Below are 22,501 nucleotides of genomic sequence, written 5' to 3'. Positions count from 1 at the left end.
GTGGGCATGTTGGACCCAGATCAGCATAATTTCCATCAAAATAAGTCTTTTAGTGAAAACCCTATGTGGATATGATCATCCATTTAAGAGGAATTACATTACGATTTTCAAGATGGCTGCCATGTTGGCCATACTGGATGTCAGATTGCCACCATTTTCATTCAGGACCAACTAGGCATCATAAGAAGTCTTTAAGTAAAAATCCATGCTGATATGGTCATCCATTCAAGAGTAGTAGCAATAACAAGATTTTCAAGCCACTGTATTTACTATATATTTTGGGACACTACATTTCTTGGGACACCATAAAATAATGTTTAAAATAATATTTTTGAGCAGTGTATATTCTGGGATGCATCTTTTTGGGTTTTTTTAAGTCATAAGCTATTGGACACCTTTTAAATCATTCAAAAATTCCGTGCCAGAACATGCACTCAAACTAAAATTTTATTCTACATCTGTTGCAGAAACTAAAATGACTAAAGTTAGGTTTCTTTATCTGCACCACTCATGAGAGTTCACTTTTAAAACCCTCCTTACTGACAGTCCATCCGGGAATAAAATCTAAGTACACTGGAGTTTCATCCATGTCAATGATCCTACTTTTGTGAAATCATCATCTTCAATGGAAACCAAATAGCATTACCATTAATATTAGTATTATCATTATTATTATTTCACATGTATTATTATTAGCATTAATAATAATAATAATAATAATGAGGACTTTATATAGCATCTAATCTTTAGAAGCTCTAAGCGCTTTACAACATTAGACAACACCTATAAGATAAAAAAAACATAATAATATTATTACAAAAACAAACACCATGAAATTAGAAAAACATTTTTAAAAAAATAAATATTAGTATTATCATTATTATTATTATATCACACGTATTATTATTAGCAGTAGTAGTAGTATACTGTTAAACCTGTCTTGAGAGACCACTGCTATGAGAGACCACATGTCTTCAGAGACCAGGTTCTCCATGTACAGATTTAGAGATTATATAGTGTTATAACCTGTTATGTGAGACCACCTGTCATGAGAGACCATTATGTTTTGGCAGAAGGGGTGGTCTCTCAAGACAGGTTCCACTGTACTACCAAGATACATGTATTAAATTTAACCATTTAGCAAAAATTAAGAAAACTACAACTGTGAACTTGCACTCTTTTCTCTCTCTCTCTCTCTCTACAACTAAGTACATGCACAATCTCTTTCTCTCTCTCACACACACAAACACACCCACACACAAGCAAACACTTATCAAATTAACTGTAGAAATAGTTCCTAAATAAAATTACCAATTAACAGCCCATCTGCAATTGTGAAACACACGACCAACGATCTGTTAGGCATGAAAACAAGTGTTCACACTTTAAACAATTGAGGGCTTAAGCTGTTGCTTAATCTCGCCAAGATCAAAAGACAGTTGGCTTTTGTTTGCAACTTCTGATGGTTAGTGAATGAAAAGAAACTTGTTGTGGCTATTATTAGCAGCACCTAAAATGTTAATCCAAGTTTGCTTTGACCTTATTCACCCCATTTTTGATATTTTGGACAGTTATGTTGGTGTGTAGGGTCAGAGTCAATTGCCTATCAAAACAAATCGGAATTCACCAATGCAAAGCCAGATTCATCAAGCAGAGAACACGTGTCAATGCAGTAATCATGTGAAACAAGATAACCATCCTTCATAAGTGCTCCATTCATGGTGAATCTTTCTCCAAGTTCTGTGATAGCAAGAATTTCCTAATTGCTGTTCTTGGAATAAATGTCGAGAATTATGTGTCCTTTCCTTCTCTTACAAACAATATGATACTTTCAGTTAATATTTTCAGAATTCTTCTATAAAGGCATTGGAAAGGGGTTTATTGTTTATATCGCCTGACTACACAGACATGTAGGGTGCAAGATTTGAGTAGTCATGTGAAGTGAAATGCAGATGGGGAGTACCAAGTTAAATTTCATCAATGCTGAAGTTTCAGCTCGTCTGTAAGCAAATTTGAGAGATAATGATTAAAATACAATTTCTCAGAAATTAAATCACTTTACTGGTGATTTCATGCAGACATGACTCAATGTAACATCATTTAAGTTTGCTAGCCCTGCTAGTAAGTGGCTACCCTATGCAACCACCAAACAGTGGCGATGAGTTCCAAGTTTTCGATAGGCAATTGACTCTACACCCAAACATAAATGTCCAAAATAAACAAATTGGGTGGGAAGGGTCAGAGGACTCAGATTACAAAACCATAAGGAATATCACTACTGAATTATACCTCCTTTAAGGTGAAAAACTGCCTTGTTTTCAAAGCCGACATTTAGACTCCTTTGAATATGAAGTACAAACGATTATGAAATGTTTAAAATCCATTCAGGTAATATGCATTTATATATTCCATGCCTTGCGCATCAAGCTAAAACGAAGTTTAATTTGCATACTTGAAGCACTAACTACTGATAAACTCTAGCTACCATAGAAGGCAGGATGAAACCACTGAATGGTTAAAAAACACATGGCCACAGACACCAGATGACAGGTGATTGCTGATTACATGACATTTAAATAAGAAATATGCCATGGGGAACATGAAAAAAAACATTGTGGCCTAGTGACCACTCAACTTGGGTGACCATTAGGACAGGTTATATACATACATCTACAGACAGATAGCTAGATAGATAGAACTTAGAACCAAAATTGAATGAATGCAACACAAAAACATGACAATAGTTCTGTGAAACATTTAGTTTCTTGTATAATTCCTCGAGACTCTTTCAGTAAACAAAGAACCACTATTGCTTATTTTAAAAGAATGATATTAAACAATTTTATTTTCATTCACTTAGGCCATGAATAATATCCTGACCAACGCTTAGCAAGCCAAGATAATGCAACAAATTATTTTTTTGATAAATCTTTCTATGAAGCAAAGGGTAAAAAAACAATGGTAAAATGATATACATGGAGGTACAGAATCGGCCAAGGTGTCTCAATCAAATAATTCTGCGCTCCTCTATCCACTATTGTTGTTATTAAGGCCAATGTAGGAATCACACAGCAGTAGAGTACAATGACTGAGTTATTTGGGTTTCTGTAGAAGCAGTGTATCCCCTAGGGGTGTAAGACTGAGTCAAAAATCACCTTGGTGTCAAAACTGGGGGTCAGACTGAGTAAAAAAACAAACTTTGGTACCAAAAATGGGGGTTAAATCAAAACATTTGGGGGTCTTTGAAACGCAAATGAGGGTAAAGGGAAACACTGGTAGAGGGCACTGAATTATGGAGTGAAGTATGAACTTCATGATTCAGCAGAACACATCTGAGGAGTGAATTGAATACTGCATGAAAAAAGTCTGTTTCCTCGTTCAAAAAAAATCATAAGCTTAAAATTTAGTAATGGTAATCAAGGAATTTCTCTCCCTACTCAATGCTTTCCAACCACTTTAACCCTCTATCCCACCCCCAACAACAAAACAATCTATGGATGTGCAAAATTTTGGAACTTTCACCCATTTTTGTCTTTAATAAATTGCTCATGCCAAAAAAAGAAGAATAAATAATAACAATACAAGGTTAGTTTGCTTCATTTTATTATTAAAATAATAGTTTTGTTTATTTTATTGTAATCTAATTGGGGGGGGGGGGGGCACAATTCCAACACAATTTTATTTCAATTCTTAACTCTTGGGACATATGACACAGGTAAAACAACATTCACTATAAATTCTGGGACTGAAAAAAAAGATTTATTTTATTATGTCCCAAAATATACAGTAAATACAGAAGCCATCATAGATGCCAAACTGGATGTGAGTACCATTTTCATGTAGGACCAACCAAACCATGGGTTGGATGTGTCTTAAAAGTTAAAAATGGAAATCTTGAAGTAGCTTATAGTAATAACAAACTTGTGCTGAATAAACGGACATTGCATGAAGAACAACAGACCAATCCTTAAGCTCTTTGTGTCTATGACTAGTGAAGCTGAAAAGAACTCTGTTAACCTTTATAATGAAAGGCGTTTACATAACAATTTTTTTTCAGTTTTCAATTAATGTCCACAAACCTTGAAAGAATGGCAATTTCCTGTCCTGCTTTGGTCGATTGGCCTCTTCAGAAAAGTGTTTCATCAACTGCAATTTGAAACAAATCTCAAATATGAAATATGTAAATAATGAATCAATACACTTCATAACTTTACAATTGTTCCTCTATCTTGATCAATTATTTACATGTCAATGTCAAAGTTTTCTTAGGGAAATTATCCTACTGACACATGTAAATTAAGTAGTGTCTGTGAGAACCATGTAAATAAGTTCTGCATAAAAATCATTGAATGATCAAATCTAGCATGATTGTAAGGATGTGTTCTCTAACAGCCAACCCCAAAACTATACAAACAGCATCAAGCTTAATTAGAGTCTAACACAAAATTCTGACATCTGGTCAGCTAATGTAAAGTTACTGACCAACCAGATGCAAAAATTTTAACTGGAGTCAAAGTCTGTGTAAAAGAATGAATAATTCTCAGGCCAGGAACTCTATTCTTGAAACTACTAAAATTGGCATGACACAAAATTATCTCATCTGGCAGGGTAATAGAAGAAAATTATGTGCCCATTTCAACCAATAGTTTTAATTACACTACAGAATTAGCTTGATGGATAGTGGTTAGTTCAGTCTTACTACACATTGAAACAGTAACAGAATTATGGACTCTAAAGTTTGATGTTGGTCAAAACATCCTGACAGATCATGGACCTTGCAAAACCAACCAAGGATCAATCATTCAATGACCATACTTTACTTTAGTGGTATCTCCAAATTAGGACTGAATTATGTGTCTTCAATAAAGTCTGCTTTGACAACATTTAAACCAATTAGTACCAACAAAGTAACCACTTGTTTAGTAACTTCAAAGTAACTAATATTTCAATTAGTACCTTCAAAGTAACCAATATTTCAGTTAGTACCTATAAAGTAACTCATTCAAGTTAGTACCTATAAAGTAACTAGTATTTCAGTTAGTACTGACAAAGTAATCAATTAATCAGTGCTACAAATTAACTAATACTTCAGTTAGTACCTACAAAGTCAACAATACTTCAATCAGCACTAACAAAGTAGTCAATCGAACTGTAGATAGTCTTTGAACTTTTAAGATTATGTTTAATATCAGTATAGTCTATATAGAGACTTAATTCCTTCGAAATTAATTTGCCATCAACAATGGATGTGTAATCTATCAGATGAAATTATGATCAATTAGTTTATCAACACTGAAAACATAATCATCATACAAACTGGTCAATGGCATATCAGAATATGATTGCATATCCGTAAGGCTAACATGACAAGCGATTAATGGAACTACAGTGAGTGACAATTTGCCACAAGCAAGTTATGTATTACCTTATCAAAGTATTGAGATGATGGCTGTCGACCAACATAAATTTGCACAGTGTAGGACCATATTTTTTGTTTAAAACAATAACTATAATCAAGATTCAGGAAAACCACTCATCCTCTTGTTCTGACAGAGTTAAAATTGGCTGGGTCAAGTAAAATGGAATGTGCTCATCCCTCAACCACCAAGTGGATTCTTATTTGCACCTTGGGAATAAATATGAGTGCACTTTCTTCCCTTAACAAGTGCCAATGTTCAAAATGGCTTAACATTTTGTGAGCATCAATTATAAATAACCTTTGCCGAACCTGCCTATTGTTGTCAGTCTAGAACTTTTTGCAAAGAAGACTACTTCCGGCATTTTGTTACACAGTTGCCCGATGTAGCTCGATACTAAAACGTGTAAATATTATGAACATATGCTGCAGTTTCACACACTGTCCTCGATAAGATGATTTTTTTTAACACTGACATGATTTACAACAATTCAACATAAGCTCTAATAAGCTTTTAACCAACATTACACAACACAAAAAAGAAATGATTTCTTAATGGTGTTTGCATTAACAGTGAATTTAGTAATTTAGGCTTCATTTTGATGTGGAGAAAAATTCCCTTTCAACAAGCTATCATACATCATCCTTATGAGTAAGACCTCTCAGAAGTTTCAAGATAGAGAATATAAAATTTGTGTGTTTTTCATCTGGTCAATGTTACGTTCCTAAATAACTGATATTTTGAACACCAAAGCTTTACTGATATAATCAATGTCATGCAAAAGGGAAGATGTCAGCAGATATTAAGTATCTCTGCCGATGTCGACCAACATTCACACAATACATGCTGTCGCAATCTATTTATACAGCAGATAATGTTGAGATGACAGCTGATTGGAAAAAATCTAGTTGGTGTAATGTCCTATATATGTTCCTATCATTTCGGCAAATCAGCATTCTTACTTTTAATAGGACCCGTGTACAGTTTTCTTAAATGGAGGTTTGACCAAAATGGATCATTTCATAAGAAAACTGGTGGAAACTGATATGGTTTGAATTCTTATCTAATGCAACATACTGACATTTTTTCTTGTGAAAAGTAATTACTGTATATTCCCTAATTAATACCCCAAAAGGCATTACATTTTCCAAATGGGCATGTTTATTAGAGCACAACGACGAAAGCTAAAGTTGTTCTTTTGATGTACTTTTATAATTTATAATGACCACATTTACATCTGAGGGTCTTTCTGCCACTGAATTCAGTCATTGTAAATATCACAACAGTTATAATGATCAATTGATCAACACATTTCTAACTTGGCAGCTGGCTGAAGTGAACTGGCAGGTCTTTGAACTTGATGCCCATCTACTGCACCATGTTTAATACTACATTTGTGCCTGTGACTTAATATATACATTGTAACAATGTGATCAACCGAGACTGCTGCAGCATTTTAATCATGGCTCTGAAGCAGATGCATATTAAAAAGCACAGGTCTTACATTGCATCTTTTAAATTTTCTGTTCTTAAAAAAAGGAGAGAGGGCACTAATTAGTGAATATACGGCACATAGTTACATGAAATCTGCTGGCCTCTTCACTAAGAAAGCTGCAGTCTTGAACATACTAGTGATCTGGGGCAAGAATAACAATGCCTGACCAGATGATTGGTGTTTCTGTCTCTTAACTTCTCCCATAATTAACTTGTCAAGAGGTGTGATACTCATTGAAATTGAAAGCTATGATACTATGTCACTGAAGGGTTTCACTATAAACAAGAATACCACCAAGATACCAAGTGCTATGTGCACAACTGCAATTTCTCAAGTCACAAATATTGTCTCATAATATATTTATCTAAGGAGCCATGTGTTTGAACTTATTATAGTTTTGACAAATGTTAGTATCAAGCTTGGATGTGGTTCTTTGGCAAAAAACAAAAGAGTGTAGTTGAGAAATTTTCTGTGTTGAGTATAACGAGGACAGGGACAAGTAATTCTTGCAACATACTCGTCCCAAGGAAGAGCATTTGGGAATTTTTTTCTGAGCCCTGCATAATCACTTGCTGGTCTTAATAGAACTCAACTTTCAATTTTTTATATTTAATTAATAAACTGAAGGGTATAACTTTTTTAGTACTGTTATTTAAGCTGCTCTAAATATGTAAGAATACAAATACTTCATATCAGAAGCCAGTCACTGGTATATTTTTAAACATGAAAGATGTAGGAATAACTGTCAGACACCTGCCAGTGTTGTGGTGTAACGCTTATATCAGGAACTGTGTTTGCAGTTAACTGCCATTCACTATAACATAAGCTGGCCTAGTCTACGGGTCTTTTTAACATGAACAATACTATAAAATGCCTGCCCTAAAATAAGGCTGTTAGCTTAGCTTTATGGGTTTTGTACATTTATGGCACACCCTTCAATTTTTTAAAGTTATATATTCTTCAGATATCAATTATGTAACATCTTCACTGCTACTGTGCTATTAATTCTTTTAACTGTTCTTGGTAGTCTTGTTTTGTTCACTGAATATTGAAAGTTTTTGGTTTTATTTTTCTTCTTCATATATTTGGAAAGTTTTCAACTTCAATACTTTATTGCTTGCCATTGTAAATACATGTCAATTCCCAGACTAAAGCTTCCATTAGAGTTAAAAATCATTTAGTACATAAATGAAAAACATCCACAACACTAACGTAATTATTTGTGTGCGTGTGATTTGGATTTTTTAACATAGCTTGTCTGTCTGTAATGTGGCAGTTTACAGTGATGTCTAGTACTGGGGCATCATGCCGCAGACATGTAGCAGACATCATTATTTGATATTTCCATATAGTTTGCGGTTTTCTTGATAGTTCCAAGGTTCATGTACATGTATACACGATATTAAGTTACCAAGGTTCAGCTTCACTGTCTGGTGTGAAAACAAAGGTATTATGTTATATTATTTCCTGTTAATGTGACTATGGCAACTGATATAAACTAGTTTCAATTGTACTTTGCATGGGAAACACAACTGATAATTAATGTGGCACTGATAGCTCCAACTGGCAGAAATTAGAACCAATCATACTTGTCTTTGTAAAACATTGTGAAAATTATAATTCTGTGATGATTTATAAGTTGCTTGATTTATTTATTATATTTAAAAGATATAACCTATTACCAAAGTTTAAGAAACAAAACCCTAAAATCTGGAAACTTCCCGTGCCCAAGCTACATAATTCCTTCCTCTTATCACGGTGAATGTTATTGAACTGAGAAGAGAATCAGGTCTCATTCCGATGCCCATGTCAGAGTCCACATCCTCTTTACTATCCTATTTACTTGCCAGGACAGGTCCTCATAACAAGGTGGGAATCTTTGCAATAGTGGCAGGTAATATTTACATCATAAAAAATCAACACCTCAAAATAGCAGAAATATATTACCTGCCAACATTGATGTAATTTGTCAGTTGGAAGGCAACTAAGAAACTGGTATGCAGACATTTTTCCTTACCTTTACATAGGGAGTGTTTACTGTTTTAAGTTGATAGAATGTTGTGCCATACAAAACTGATGCTTCAATGAGCAAAGCATACAAATGGATTGCCAACAGTATGTTACGAACGAAACAGCGAAGGCCATTTCGATAAGCAAAATGGCACTCACCTACTCACAGACCATAAATCCAAGAAAAGAGGTTTGTAAAAAGGCTATGGACTGCGCTGCGTGTGTGTGACTGGGACCCAATTCTTTTCTCAGAATCTGTAGCTTGGAGATGAGACTGTGATCCCGAAATGTGTTCAATGGAACAGTGGCAGTATTACTGCTATTAAAAACATAGTGTAGTGAAATTTTGGAAATTCCTTGACTTCTTTATTCCATTCAAATGATATAACCTATTACTAGCTTATCAAACAAAACCCTAAATTTTGGAACTCAAAAGAATGCAACAGGTCCACATTTTGCTAGAGTTTGTAAATTATACATCTCTAGAGTTTGCAAATTATATATATATATATATATATATATATATATATATATATATATATATATATAAGTCAAATCAGATCTCAAGCTAAGGCCCTAAGTGAATTGTATCTAAATGAACAAAAATATAAAACATCTACCTTAGCACTGACCTATTTCTACAACCCTTGTATCTATGTATAGCAATGTATCGGCATTACGAACCATAACAACAATCCTGTAATGCCATCATGGCTTGTAATTATATTTTTGGACTTGGACCATTTAATCATTTACTGTATAATTACAAAAGTTTCAGCAATTTTGGATTTCATGATAATTACAAACCTTGATTTTAAAGACCCAAACTAGAACGATCCTTCCAAACAAGCAATAGGACTCCTTCCCCACTCCACAAATTATAGTACCAATGAAAATATAACTGCCCATAAAACCATGAAAATTGATATCAATGAAAATAAATGATTTGCACAGTATCTGAATGTGGTATGAGAACAGCATTACAGAATTTTGATTTCTGTTGCATCAGGGTGTTAAACATGCTGCACAAATCCAACTGCAAAAACTATAGCTACAGTTCTGCTGTCACTTAGATGCCATCATCAGACATTCAAGTCCGAGTCTAAACCTTGTGTTTCAAAATCAGCCAATAACATGAATACCTGTCTTTCATGTAATTTTTCATACATGAAAAAATAATTATTAATTTCAGTGTATGAAAAATTATATGCAATAAATAAATATCATTTTGCAGTTCTGATGTAGGGATCGTACCTGAATGAATTCTATGGGACACAGGCTACTCGACAACCTAATGGTACAAACGTACAAAGTAAATGTATATTTTCTGTCTCATTCTGCTTTCAACTCAAGAATCTAATTACAATAAAAATACAAGTACTCAAAAAATTTTTGGTTTTTATTAGTGACAGAAGATTATGTCTCAGTGTGAAAGGCTCGTCTGCATTTAGAGCATATGTAGCTGTTATGTAATGTTGGCAGAATGATAAGATGGTTTGAACATGTATTAGTTAAGGGTATTATTTATTGGTAAATTGTACGTAAAGATACGAGTCCACATTGTCAAGAAATTAAGTGTAACTTGTATTTTGCCAGCAGCAATAATATCATTATGAAATTGCAATAAAAAATTAAGAATTTGAAATGACGTTTTAGTTAAAGCTTGCATTACAACCCTACTATATTCCATTATCAATAAACAACACTAAATCAACATTTCATTCTTGTTTTAATTACGATGTACATTGTCACAACTACCACATGGCTATGCAGTGTTATTTACACAGTAATTAAACATGCTTAGCGCTTTGGTTATTCCAACTAAATTCACATAAAGGGCAAGAAATCAACAGAATAGGTCATATCAGCGAGGCTGCCAGTATGGAAATGAGGCTCTCTTTAGGGAAATGAAATCTGTCAATCTGCTATTGACACTATTGTTCATACAGATTTTGTTACAAGGACAAGCGATCATAAGCATTACTTGTTATTCGAACTTGCCAATAAAGATATAAGAGAGGTATATCATTGAATAGATTTGCAATAAAATGTTAACTATATCCAAGTCAAAACAGAACAAACACTTAAAAGATAGTATATGTATATATAAGAAATCGATTTAACGGAGTCCGTGACTTTTAAATTTACAATAGAAAAATGACAAGGTTTTTATATTTTACGTTTGTATGACTATAATGAAACAATAAGACTAGTTGACCAAGGGTCTGTGCTCTTCACTTTAGCAGGTACTGAGATGTCATTTTTGTTGTATAAGAAAACATCAAAGGGCTTCCGAACTCGTTTTAAAATGCACGTTGTGTTTTGTTATTGTAACGGACTTTATAAGGAGAACTAATTAACGATAATATTTAAAGGGTCTGTGCAGTCCTTTGTCCATTTCTTAATAAACACCAGTAGACACTGTAATGACAATAAGAGAGCTTATGCATAAATGATTGTATTTTCTCACCAACAATTAATTACTAATTATTGTAAAAACAAAATGGCATAATGGTATTATCAATCTTTTTTGCAAACATAAATCTTCTGGATTATGAACAAAAAATTAAAGGGTACAAAAAAATACATGAAGTACAGCAGTACATTATAAGCCTGCCCTGCATTTAACAGTCCTATGTAGACCTAGTAGGGCATGGTCAACTATGAAGATTACAGACCAATGGGTCTCAATGATCTTGACCTTTGGTCAAGGTCTGCAGTCTTGAGTTAAACTTACTGTGCATAAACTATTTATTTCTTATTACACTTACCATGACAGTGACCTCTGATCTATTGACCCAAAAATCTATTTTATTTTATTACCCTAAGTGCAAGAAATCCACAAAATTTGGTCAAGAAAATGTTATGTATATTTGATTTAATTATATCTGATTTAATATATATTTATTTTAATTTAATTGTTTGTCAGTTTTAAATTTTTTTATTTTATATTACATGCTACTGTAAAATAATTCACCAGAGATGATACTTTTTTCAGAAAATAGTTTGACATTAACTGTTCGTTTTATAAACATCAGGTGTTGATCTAACTCCTGACCTTGATTCAAAATTTGTAGCAACCACGTAAACAAGTTTTATTTTCATTTTAAAATGATTGGTTGTTTTCAAGGTCATGATGGGAATTCGTGTTCAAGATGTAAACAATTTTTTATTTTTTTATTTCTTAGAGTAAAATAATTGGTTTTTGTCAGGGTCACACTGGGTGTACGTTACCTTTAACAAGTACCTAATTTCTACAAGCTTCCAGAACATGATCATGTGACCCCTGTTTCCGTTTAGAAGACAATATAACTTCTGTTTGGGAAAATTATTCTCAGTAGAAGTTGGGCTGTTACAATGGAAGTTGTATGTTGTGCTGTTTGGAGTTAATGCAAATTACTTGGATGGGAGTTATTTCAAATTACTTGGATTTCAAAAGGATTAATTCTTATTCCTGGAAAATACATGTGCTCATGTGAGATTCTTAATCAAAGACAGTTCTTATAAGAAATTTATTTAAATTTTCAAAACCGGAGTGATAATTCTTGTTTCTACAAGGAAGTGTAGAATTCAATGCTACATATTTCACCATACATCATCGTCTTTCATCTTTAATTCCTCGTCAGGATTCGAACTTGAAATCAGTAGAACATTTTGTTATTAGGATTACTAACATTTTATTCTTGGATTATTCTTGGATTATTTTTGGATTTGGTTCTTAAAACTAAGTTCATATTTTTTCATTTTTACAAACGTTTCCAGGGAAATAAATTATTGTATTTTTCAAAGCTTATTGTTTTCACTCATTCTTGTGTTACTGTTTATTCGAGCCTAAACACGTGACATAAGAAAACTAACTTGTGAACAAAATTTATTGCGCAAAACTAATTTCTCTTTGAATCACAATGACCTGGCCGAGTCATACCAGAGACTTACAAAAATGGTACTAACAGCTGCCTCGCTTGGCGTTCAGCATTAAGAGGTTAGTGTTAGGACTGGTCAGCCTGGTGTCAGGATAATGTGACTGGGTGGGACATCATGCTACATGTCTGCGGCATGATGCCCCAGTGCTAGACATCACTATAAACTGCCACATTGCAGACATCGTAGCGATATGACTGAAAAATTGTTAAAGCTACGTTAAAAATCAAAATCACAAATCACAAGAATCACAATGACCTTAATTTTTTATCTTTTGGCCCCGAAGTCAACGTGTCTCTTCAATATTTCAAGTTCAAGCCCTTCACAATCTCTATTCAAGGTAGGATGCCTAGAAGTAAAGTTCTACAAAAGCTGTTATTATTCTTTTAATCAGTGACCTGCTTTAACCCTGTGGCTCTTTCCTCACGCCAAATTCAAGCCATCCACACATATTGGACCAAATCTGCATAGCTGCCAAACCCTCCAGGCTCGCAATTAGTGAAAATAGGGATAAAAATTAGTGGATTTTGACATGAATTCGTGAAGTGATTTTAGAGTCCAGGAATATTTGTTTGAACAAATGGTTAGCATGATCTCCAGATTGTGTTCAACAAGAAAACTCAAAAACAATGCTTCAGCACTGGTAGCTTGCAGGCATTCCATTGATGGCTTAAATTATCCTAGAACTGAAATCTGATGTGAGTTTTTCATTTTCCCAACCTCTATCATAGGGGCTCGTATCGTTGCTTAAAACTGACCTGTTGTACATGTACTATAAAATAACTATATAATAACTACAAGGGAGGACACGTCTCTCCTTGCTCGCGCAACCTATTTAAGAATAAACGCTGATATTTCAAGCTACGCTTTGCATAGCTTAATAACTTTGGTACCAATATTTAGCTCAGGCATACAACTGTGTATCCCTATCAAAAGTTTGACTTAATATCATACCTTTAAGGAATGCCAAATCATTTTCCCACGGTACTGCTCGACATGGCACTGATCGCGCCCACTTAATATGCAAGACAATGCACTGACTGGAATACTGAAATTTCACTGGTTAAAAGAAAATGATGTACTGTATTTATTTATAACTTATTTTCAGTTAGCCAATGAGAAGGTATTCCATTCAGGGCATTGTTTGAATGTCCTATTTGCACAGTGGACACTCATATTGCCCCTTTATTCCATTATCACTACATGCAATGGATGCTACACCTCACCAAAGACCGTTAACTGAAAACTATTACATGGAATTTCAAATGTTTATTGTGTCTTTGTTTGATTTATATATTTATATGACTTTTCTTTTTTTGTAGAGATACATAAAGTTGAAATTTTTACGTTCCATTCTTACTTAAATAGAAGTTAATAAAAATAATATAATAATAATATATATATATATATATATATATATATATATATATATATATATATATATATATATATATATATATATATATATATATATTCATATGCATATAAATTCACTGCAGTTCTAGAAGCTCCTTCATATGCAAGGCACCTTTTTACAAGGGACATTTTCTCACATTCCAACATGTGCATGATCAATTTTTTCCAGTACAACAAAGGGGTATATTTCTAGCTTCATCTTGTGACTGCGGTCTTTCATCACATGACCTTGCACTGCAATCATAGTCCACACAAGCATGCAAAAACTCCTACATTTCTACCATCACTTCAAAATTTTCTTAATACAGTTGTCCCCATCTTGAACAGCTCTCCGACCAGGAGCCACTAACTTTATATGGCCAGAATCCCATGGCAAAAATGTGTTCAGAAGTATCCCTCTAGAACTGCCACCCCTCTAAAGCAGACAGCATATTATCATACAAAACCATCAAATTTACCCTTCTCGAGTGGACAAATGTGGTTTACACATAGAAATGTCAAAAAATTAGGTCAATTTCTAATTTCAGCACATTTGTTCCAACTTGCCTATTAAGCAAGTTTAATACATAAAAAGAGGTTAAGTAATCTGACAATCCAAATTTTTGTGTATTCCTTAATGCTACCAATCAATCTTAGATGACTAAAGATAACTGCTAAGAAGCACAGTAGTATTGTTCAACTCGAGTTAGCGTGATACCCGAGTCGTCAAGTAAAAATGCTTTGTTTTTTGGATTACAAAAAGTACTGGAAAGGGTAACAAACTAAAACCAGTCAATTTTGTGTTTAAATGAAATGTAAAATTAACACAGAATATTTCAGCGAAAACCTAACTTTTCATGCTCCTTAATATGAGGTAATTTTCCGTGGGTGCTTAGCTGTCTTAACACATTAACCCCTGGAGGTTTTTGTCATTTTCGCGTGAAATTCGACTAGAAAACATATTTTGAAAGCTATTTCTGAATACATCCGAAAACACCAACTACCAGGTGATCTTGCAATAACATACTGCCTAGTTGTGTTAGAAACATCATTTTTCATTGGCTATTTCACTCGTGCATGAGCAGAAGGGTAAAAGTTGTTGTTTTAGGGCTGTTCTTTTTTTTGCTTAACGGACCCATTATTTTCATATCGAGGCCACTCTTTATTCCAAATGCCCATCTTATCCTACTTTTTGCAAAGGTTCATCTGTCTGTTTGCAGTTCATACCAGTTTGCCTTATATCTGAGACCAAAAAGTCTAAAATCCGGACACAAAATCGGATTCCGACCACCGGCGAATTTTGGGTAGAAAAATATCGGGTCCAAAAAATGAAGTTTTTTCTGTCTGTATTTTGTAGTGCAACTAGAAATTCCAGATTATTTGGTATCACTGTAGAGCTACATCTATCTACCTTTCTATAATACCACCCATTTTAGTGTATCATGCATGACCATGATGCTACAGAGCTCGGCATTAGGCTACTACCTCCTGCCACTTTAACTCATCCCCAGGGATTAATGTGTTAAAGTAGCATCGGAGTTCACTATACACCGTTAGTACTTAAATCCAAATTTTGCAGTCAGGAATTCCGAATACGAGAAAAATAAAACCCTATGTCTGATGCAAAATACAGACTCTTGCTGAATATTCCTACTCAATACCATACAAATGATTTCATATATAACATGCTCTATACAGGTTTGACTTACTTCATTATGGAAGTCGTGCAACTCCTGGTATGTTTTGGACACTTCAGTAACTTCTCCATTTGACCAGGTGACCTGCAAGCAATGAAAACATAAAAATCCCTTGAAAGGACTGACACTCTACAGGGCAAAAAGAATTTACAGGAATTCAAAATAAGATCATTTCTTCCTTTTAATTGTCAAGTTGAAACCATCTCTGATAGTCTTCAGAATAACAAGATTTTAATTTAGTACACATTCGATACGAATTTGGTACCATTTTCATTGACGACAAAGTAAGCATTGTTTTAAATCTTTGGTGAAAATCCCAAGTCATGATCCATTCAGCAAGAGTAGTGACAACAAGATTTTTCAGACAGTTGTCATGGCAGCCATATTGGATATATAACTGGCACCTTTTTCATTTGGGATCAACAATAAATCATCAAAAGATTACTGGGAAAAAAAACATGTTCATATTGCCATCTACACCACTCCCTCGATAACTCGTGCCCTGATAACTTGCTAACCCGCTTATAATGTGGGTTCAGGCGTGGATCCCATTTTTTATATAATAAAATACCCCCCAAATTGATCCCTATTTGCTGAACTTGAAGAAAATAGTGATCAAAATTGGTGATGGAATACATCGCTTGTTTTATGTTCAAAAATGGTAGATAGGACCTGGAAGTTTTAAACAACACCATGAAACATCAAATTTAAAATTAGGTCATACGATTTTTTACATTCTTTCCAAATAATGATCGACTTCATTAGAAAAAGCATGTTATTTAAAATTATTATCAACATGATTGTAAAATGAGGATTCAGTCATTAAACAGCCCAGTCCCCTAACGCCTCCCCCCAACAGTTTTCTCGATGTCAAAGCGATTGTTTTTCAGTTTTTGGAGATATCTGTAACTCGCACCTCACTTATAGTGTGGTCTATGTTTGTGTCCACTGTTGTATGCGAGTTATCGAGGGAGAGGTGTACTATGTAATATTTGACATGCCTAAATGTTACTAACAAAATGAGTAGGACAAGTAAGTCCCAACATTTAAAAAAGGAAGAACTAATCAGGTGATACAGATTAACATTACTCGGGACATATCAAAATATACTGAAACAAAAGACAGATTAGCATGCACATTGCAGAGACACAAGACAGTTGGAGAAGAAATAGGAGATTTGATAAGATACAATAACATGAATGCACAAGATATGGACAAGGGAAATTTCCAATAACTGATGGAGGGTTAAAATCAGATACCATAAGAACTGTTATGGTGAAAACTCTATGTCAATATGACTTTCCATTTAGGCGATTAGCAATAGCAAGATTTCAAGATAGCTGCTCTAGCTAGTGCTGTGAATGAGTACCCAGGTACATGCCTGCTGATAATAATAACCCAGGTAATAAAATGAGCCATCAGGTATCCATTTAATGCATACAAGTTTTCTACCAGTGCACATGGCCTCATAAGCCCTTCGCTTGTAATGGTAGAACTCCGTTTCTTTTCATGTTGCCAATCCTTTTGATCAAGCTGCAAATTCAATACATGTACTTGTTCAGTGCTAAGTAGTGTTTTGCATCCTCCAGTAAATGTTTGACCTTAATCTCTTAGCTTGTTTACAAATGTGACAAACCTTTGACTGAACCATGAGTGATACTTGCTCAGTAGCAATAACAGATGGTGGCTATCTGATCTTGACAAATGTTCAGTTGTAACCTTTAATAGATTTCACAAACTGTATGCTCCGAGTGCTAGTTATAGTACCCAAGCTCTGTCTCTACATAAGCACCTGCATATGACAGTGAGGCCAAGGAATGGGTGTCAGTCAATATTTATGATGACTAGACCATGAAGATCTACTAGACAACAATGGAAGATTTCAGAACTTTATTAGAGAATGAGGATGAATTTTTGGACTTTGTACAAGATGACAGTGCCATGTATAAGTTACTGTGAAGTTTAATCTTAGACCACTGAAAAAATACACTTTTGCATGTCCTTCATGCCAGCATCAATCTACAACAAATTAGTTCAGGTTTGTACATATTTAATATAATTTTCTTTTAATCAGATACCCAGGTAACCATTCATTCAGACTGATGGGTACCTGGAAGATGTTTACTTAAGTTTTCACAGCTCTAGCTCTGGCAGCAGCCATATTTGAGGTCAGATCGGAACCATTTTTATTTAGTACCAACTAGATATCATAAGAAGTCTTCTCATGAAAATACCTGAAGACCTCTACACCTGGATGTTTTGCTTCAAAGGATTTTAAATATTCTGTTCAGCAGTTCTTACGAAAGCTGTGAAAATGTGTTTAAAAAAAAATAATGGCAGCCATCTTTTATGGTGCATTGGCATCATCTGTATAAATCGGAAAGGCAAATTTATTTTTTCAACTTTGCTTAAATTATGTATAGCTGTTTATCTACAAGAAGTTATTAATGGTTTTTCTATTTTTGTAAAAACTGCAGCCACATTTGATAGTCTATTCACATAATTTTTACAAACTTAAGAGTTGACATGACATACGTTTCCTGTCAATTCATATTCTGTTGTAAAGTTTTAAAATCCCCTAACACCATGATGCTTTCAGTCAAATTGAGTCAAATTAAGTTAAGTGGTTTCTGAGAAGTAGAAGTTTAAAGGTTTATCTATTTTTAGTCAAAGTGGCTATATCTGATGGTATCATCTGTGCCAGGATTTTCTTTTTTTCTCTCTGTCCAAGTCTGTTCAGTGCATAATGATAAGTATTAGTTTTTTATATTTAGTAACAGTGGCCATATTGTAGGATGAATGTGTATCCATTATGCCTGAATGCTCATGTAAAATGCATATTGGTCAAGCAGATTTTGAGAAGTTCTCAATGACAGTTATAAACAGATGAAGGATGAAGCACAATGAGCAGAGGACCATACCATATCTTACAGTCAGGTCAGCTAATACTCTTTACTAACCTGTAGTTTGTACTCGTGCCTCTTCTCTCCACTACTCTTCTTTACTGATCCCTTCACTTCAATGTTGGTAATGTGAACTGCAAAAGAGTACGAAAGTACACTTTAATTTCAATGAACAGCTTTAGTACTTTAATCAACATCTTCCCTACAGTGTACTAAGTGCCTAAATGTGAGCAGTGACAATTCAAATCTGCCATACATAATGTGCCATATAATGCACTTGCAGACAGATAAGGTAGCACATAATGCACTTGCATATACACATGCCACATAATGCACAATAATACAGATAAGGTAGCACATAATGCACTTGCAAATACATAATGTGCTACATAAAATGCAGATACATGTGCCACAAAAGCACTTGCAGATACATAATGTGCTACATAAAATGCAGATGCATGTGCCACAAAAGCACTTGCAGATACATAATGTGCCATATAATGCACATGCATATACACATGCCACATAATGCACTTACAGATACATAAGGTACCACATAATGCACTTGCAGATCTGGGTCTACACTATTTGCAGTTAAGTGCACATAATACACATATATATTATATGGCATTTTAGCACACAAAATGTCATTAGTGATTGCAGCTGATATCTGTTATACACAGCATTTTGGCTTACAGAAAAAGACATCAGTGATTGTAGCTGGAATCTGAAACTGAAAGTCTTGTTTGCAGCAGTAAGTTCTCCCAGTTGAAAGTTTTAATAACTTTTTACAAAGATAGAGAATGTTTTCTTCTTCTGATTTCATGGCCACATGGGTCCAAAACTGGTCACACAGATTTCAAGGGAGCTGCTCCAAGACTACTGATAGACTAAGAGATGAAACAATTTTTAAAGGTTGATAACATTTAAGATATTTTCTTTTACGCTCAAGTTAATATTTTTTGGTACTTTAAGACACAGCAATACAAGTATATTAATTAGTGCCCAAGAAATTGTTGTTAAGTGCCTTGCCGAAGGACACACCATGGCCCAGGCTGGTCTGATGGTCATATTCTAACCGGCACCCTTACGATGGAAAACATTTAGAAAATCAACTTTTTTTCATATTAAAAATTGAATGGAAACATCACCTCATGACAGATGAATCAAGTTGAAACTACAAATTATGGTCTGTACAGGACTTATGACTATTCTCTGCTTCAAATTTCACATGCAATCAGCACGCCAACACATAGTTTAAAAGCAATATTCCTCAAAATGATACATGTCATCATAAAGTGATGGGGGGGGGGTTAAAGTCTAAATTTTAAAACTGCCAATGTGTCACTGACATAAAGTCAAGTCTAAATATCATATCTGACATAATGAATATGCTAAAAAAGTACACTGATGATGCCATAAAGTGTCCCTATCATGACCATGTACATACTAGAGTTAGCTTCCTTTGTCCATCTTAGGAACTCTCCACTATGGAGGTTCAATCTAGAACCCAATGTATGGAATCGGGTCACAATTAGTACTTCCCGTTCAATACCCACAAATGTAGTTCTAGTCTATTTTTAGAACATCTTTTCCTCTTTCATTTTGGTGGTGACAGAAGAGTTTTATTTATGCATGTTTGGTAGGATCTAAATGAAGTTGTTTATTCTTGAGGATATGAGCTTTGGGTGTGGTTTTCCATGTGTATTTCAGCAACAGTGCACAGTGAGTAATAAGGCCTTTGTGATGATCCGGAAGTGAAATCTGTGTTCTGTTTACATGCTGCTCTGTTGACAGTCCAGCATCTCAAAAAAGAGCAGATCAACCTTTGACAAGAACTTCACCATGAAGTCATCTTTGAAGGTATTTTAGATTAACATATGATTTGTATTGATTGTCACACAGTGGAAAGGTTAGTACTGAGAAACAAATGTAGAGAACATATAGTAAAATTAATTGTGTTCTATGGCCGTATGTAACAAGGTAATAATTATTTTCCCATAGACCTTAATGTAAATATTTTGTTGAATACACTTTACGTTAATACCATTTTTACATGTAATTGGTATGACTCGGCCTGGGTTTGAACCAGCAACTTCCCACAATTGAGGCAGATGCACTAGGTCACTTCGTCTTCAGTACAAAATCTTGAATCTGATGGAGGAACATAAAAGCAGTGGTATAGTGCTAAATGAAGGAAAGAACGCAAAACAAAGTGAGGAAATGCATGTTACTCAGCTGGGGGGGGAGACAGTCGCAAGTGCCAAAAAAGTAATGGAATGTGAAAAAAAAGGTAAGTGAACACCATTCACACAGCACAATACCCTTGCATAGAAGACTCCAACATCACTGTCAACTTGATAAACACTCCCCCCACAAATGACCATGTCCAAAGACATCATGGTGATATTCCTTATACCAGTATGTACAGATTATTCACCGACTTAGCAAATGCAACCTTTTTTGATTTGTTGATACTAATCTGAAACCATATACCTTATGAAATCAGTGCTTGGGGCCAGTACACGAGGCTAAATCCATGTGTCCAAGCACCATTTTGACAATAATTTCAATAATTTACTTGACAAATGGATGAAGGTTTTATACAAGTGTCCAACAAGTACTTTTTGGATCTCATCATGGCAGGAAGATGTTGGTAGGTACTTAATTAAAACAATAAGCTGATCAATTAAACATTAAAAGGAATGCAGACTTGCATTTTATTTCATTACATCCAACACAAGACCACTTATTACTGTAGTATAATTTTTATTCGAGGGGCTAAAATTTTTGTGGCTTTGTAACAAGAAATTTCATGGGTACATAAATTTGTGGTTTTGCATTTCGCATATTAGTAGGTATTTCATTTTGAGCTTTGACCGCTGCAAATACTGAAAGTAAATACAAAATAATAAAATTATTCGAATGCAAATAGCAAAACAAAAATACCACATGTATGAGAACAAATCCAAAACCGACCACTCTGGTGGCCAAGTGGTTAGGGTGTCTGCCTCAGACATAAGAGATCATGTTTTCAAATCCCCAGCTGAGTCATACCAAAGCCTTGTAAAAATGGTACTAACAGCTGCCTCACTAGGTGCTCAGCATTAAGAGGTTTGTTTTAGGATTGGTTGGCCTGGTATTAGGATAATGTGACTGTGTGGGACATCATGCTATATGTCTGTGGCATAATGCCCCAGTGCTAGACATCACTATAAACTGCCACACAGCATAAATCAGTATAACTGAAAAATTGTTAAAGCAACGTAAAAAATATAAAAAATCCCCCCCCACACACACACACACAAAAAGACAATTCAATGCTTACATTCAAATTCAATGATTAAACCATGTTTTCATCCAAGTGATGAAAGACAGTGGAATCATTCCACATTTTGTGCCTGAATCATGTTCAAACTTCAACCACTAGACTGGACAATAAATACAAAGCACAGAGAAGAATTAAAATAACACTTCCACAAGTGGTATGCTAAACAGGTAATGGACTCCATCAGGTAAAAGGAAGATGTTACTAGTGTTGATCCTATTAGTGAACCTTGCAACCTCATTAATCAACCCAGTTCAAGCTGAATGGACAATTGCATCTCACAGGACAATGAGTGATAGTCTAGACCCTCTGTGAAAGCTAGGTTTATTTAATTC

The 22,501-nt window shown here is 34.5% G+C and overlaps 1 protein-coding gene across 2 annotated transcripts in view; it reads right to left on the bottom strand.

Annotated features, from left to right (window-relative positions):
* The window catches only part of LOC149782926 (uncharacterized), a 149,423-nt gene that overhangs the window by 54,127 nt on the left and 72,795 nt on the right, over positions 1–22,501 (bottom strand). For both annotated transcript variants that reach the window (XM_089934482.1, XM_089934483.1), the window contains exons 3-5: positions 18,896–18,972; positions 15,948–16,019; positions 4,080–4,146 (exon numbers count right to left, since the gene is read on the bottom strand). In XM_089934482.1, the coding sequence (XP_089790608.1) occupies positions 4,080–4,146; positions 15,948–16,019; positions 18,896–18,972 (216 nt within the window). The remainder of the gene's footprint in view (positions 1–4,079; positions 4,147–15,947; positions 16,020–18,895; positions 18,973–22,501) is intronic.

The sequence above is a fragment of the Sinohyriopsis cumingii genome, chromosome 15 (genome assembly GCF_028554795.1).
Source record: "Sinohyriopsis cumingii isolate HCF-2022 chromosome 15, ASM2855479v2, whole genome shotgun sequence".
Taxonomy (NCBI): domain Eukaryota; kingdom Metazoa; phylum Mollusca; class Bivalvia; order Unionida; family Unionidae; genus Sinohyriopsis; species Sinohyriopsis cumingii.
The sequence above is the reverse complement of the archived record's forward strand: the minus strand, read 5'-3'. Positions and strand labels throughout refer to the sequence as shown.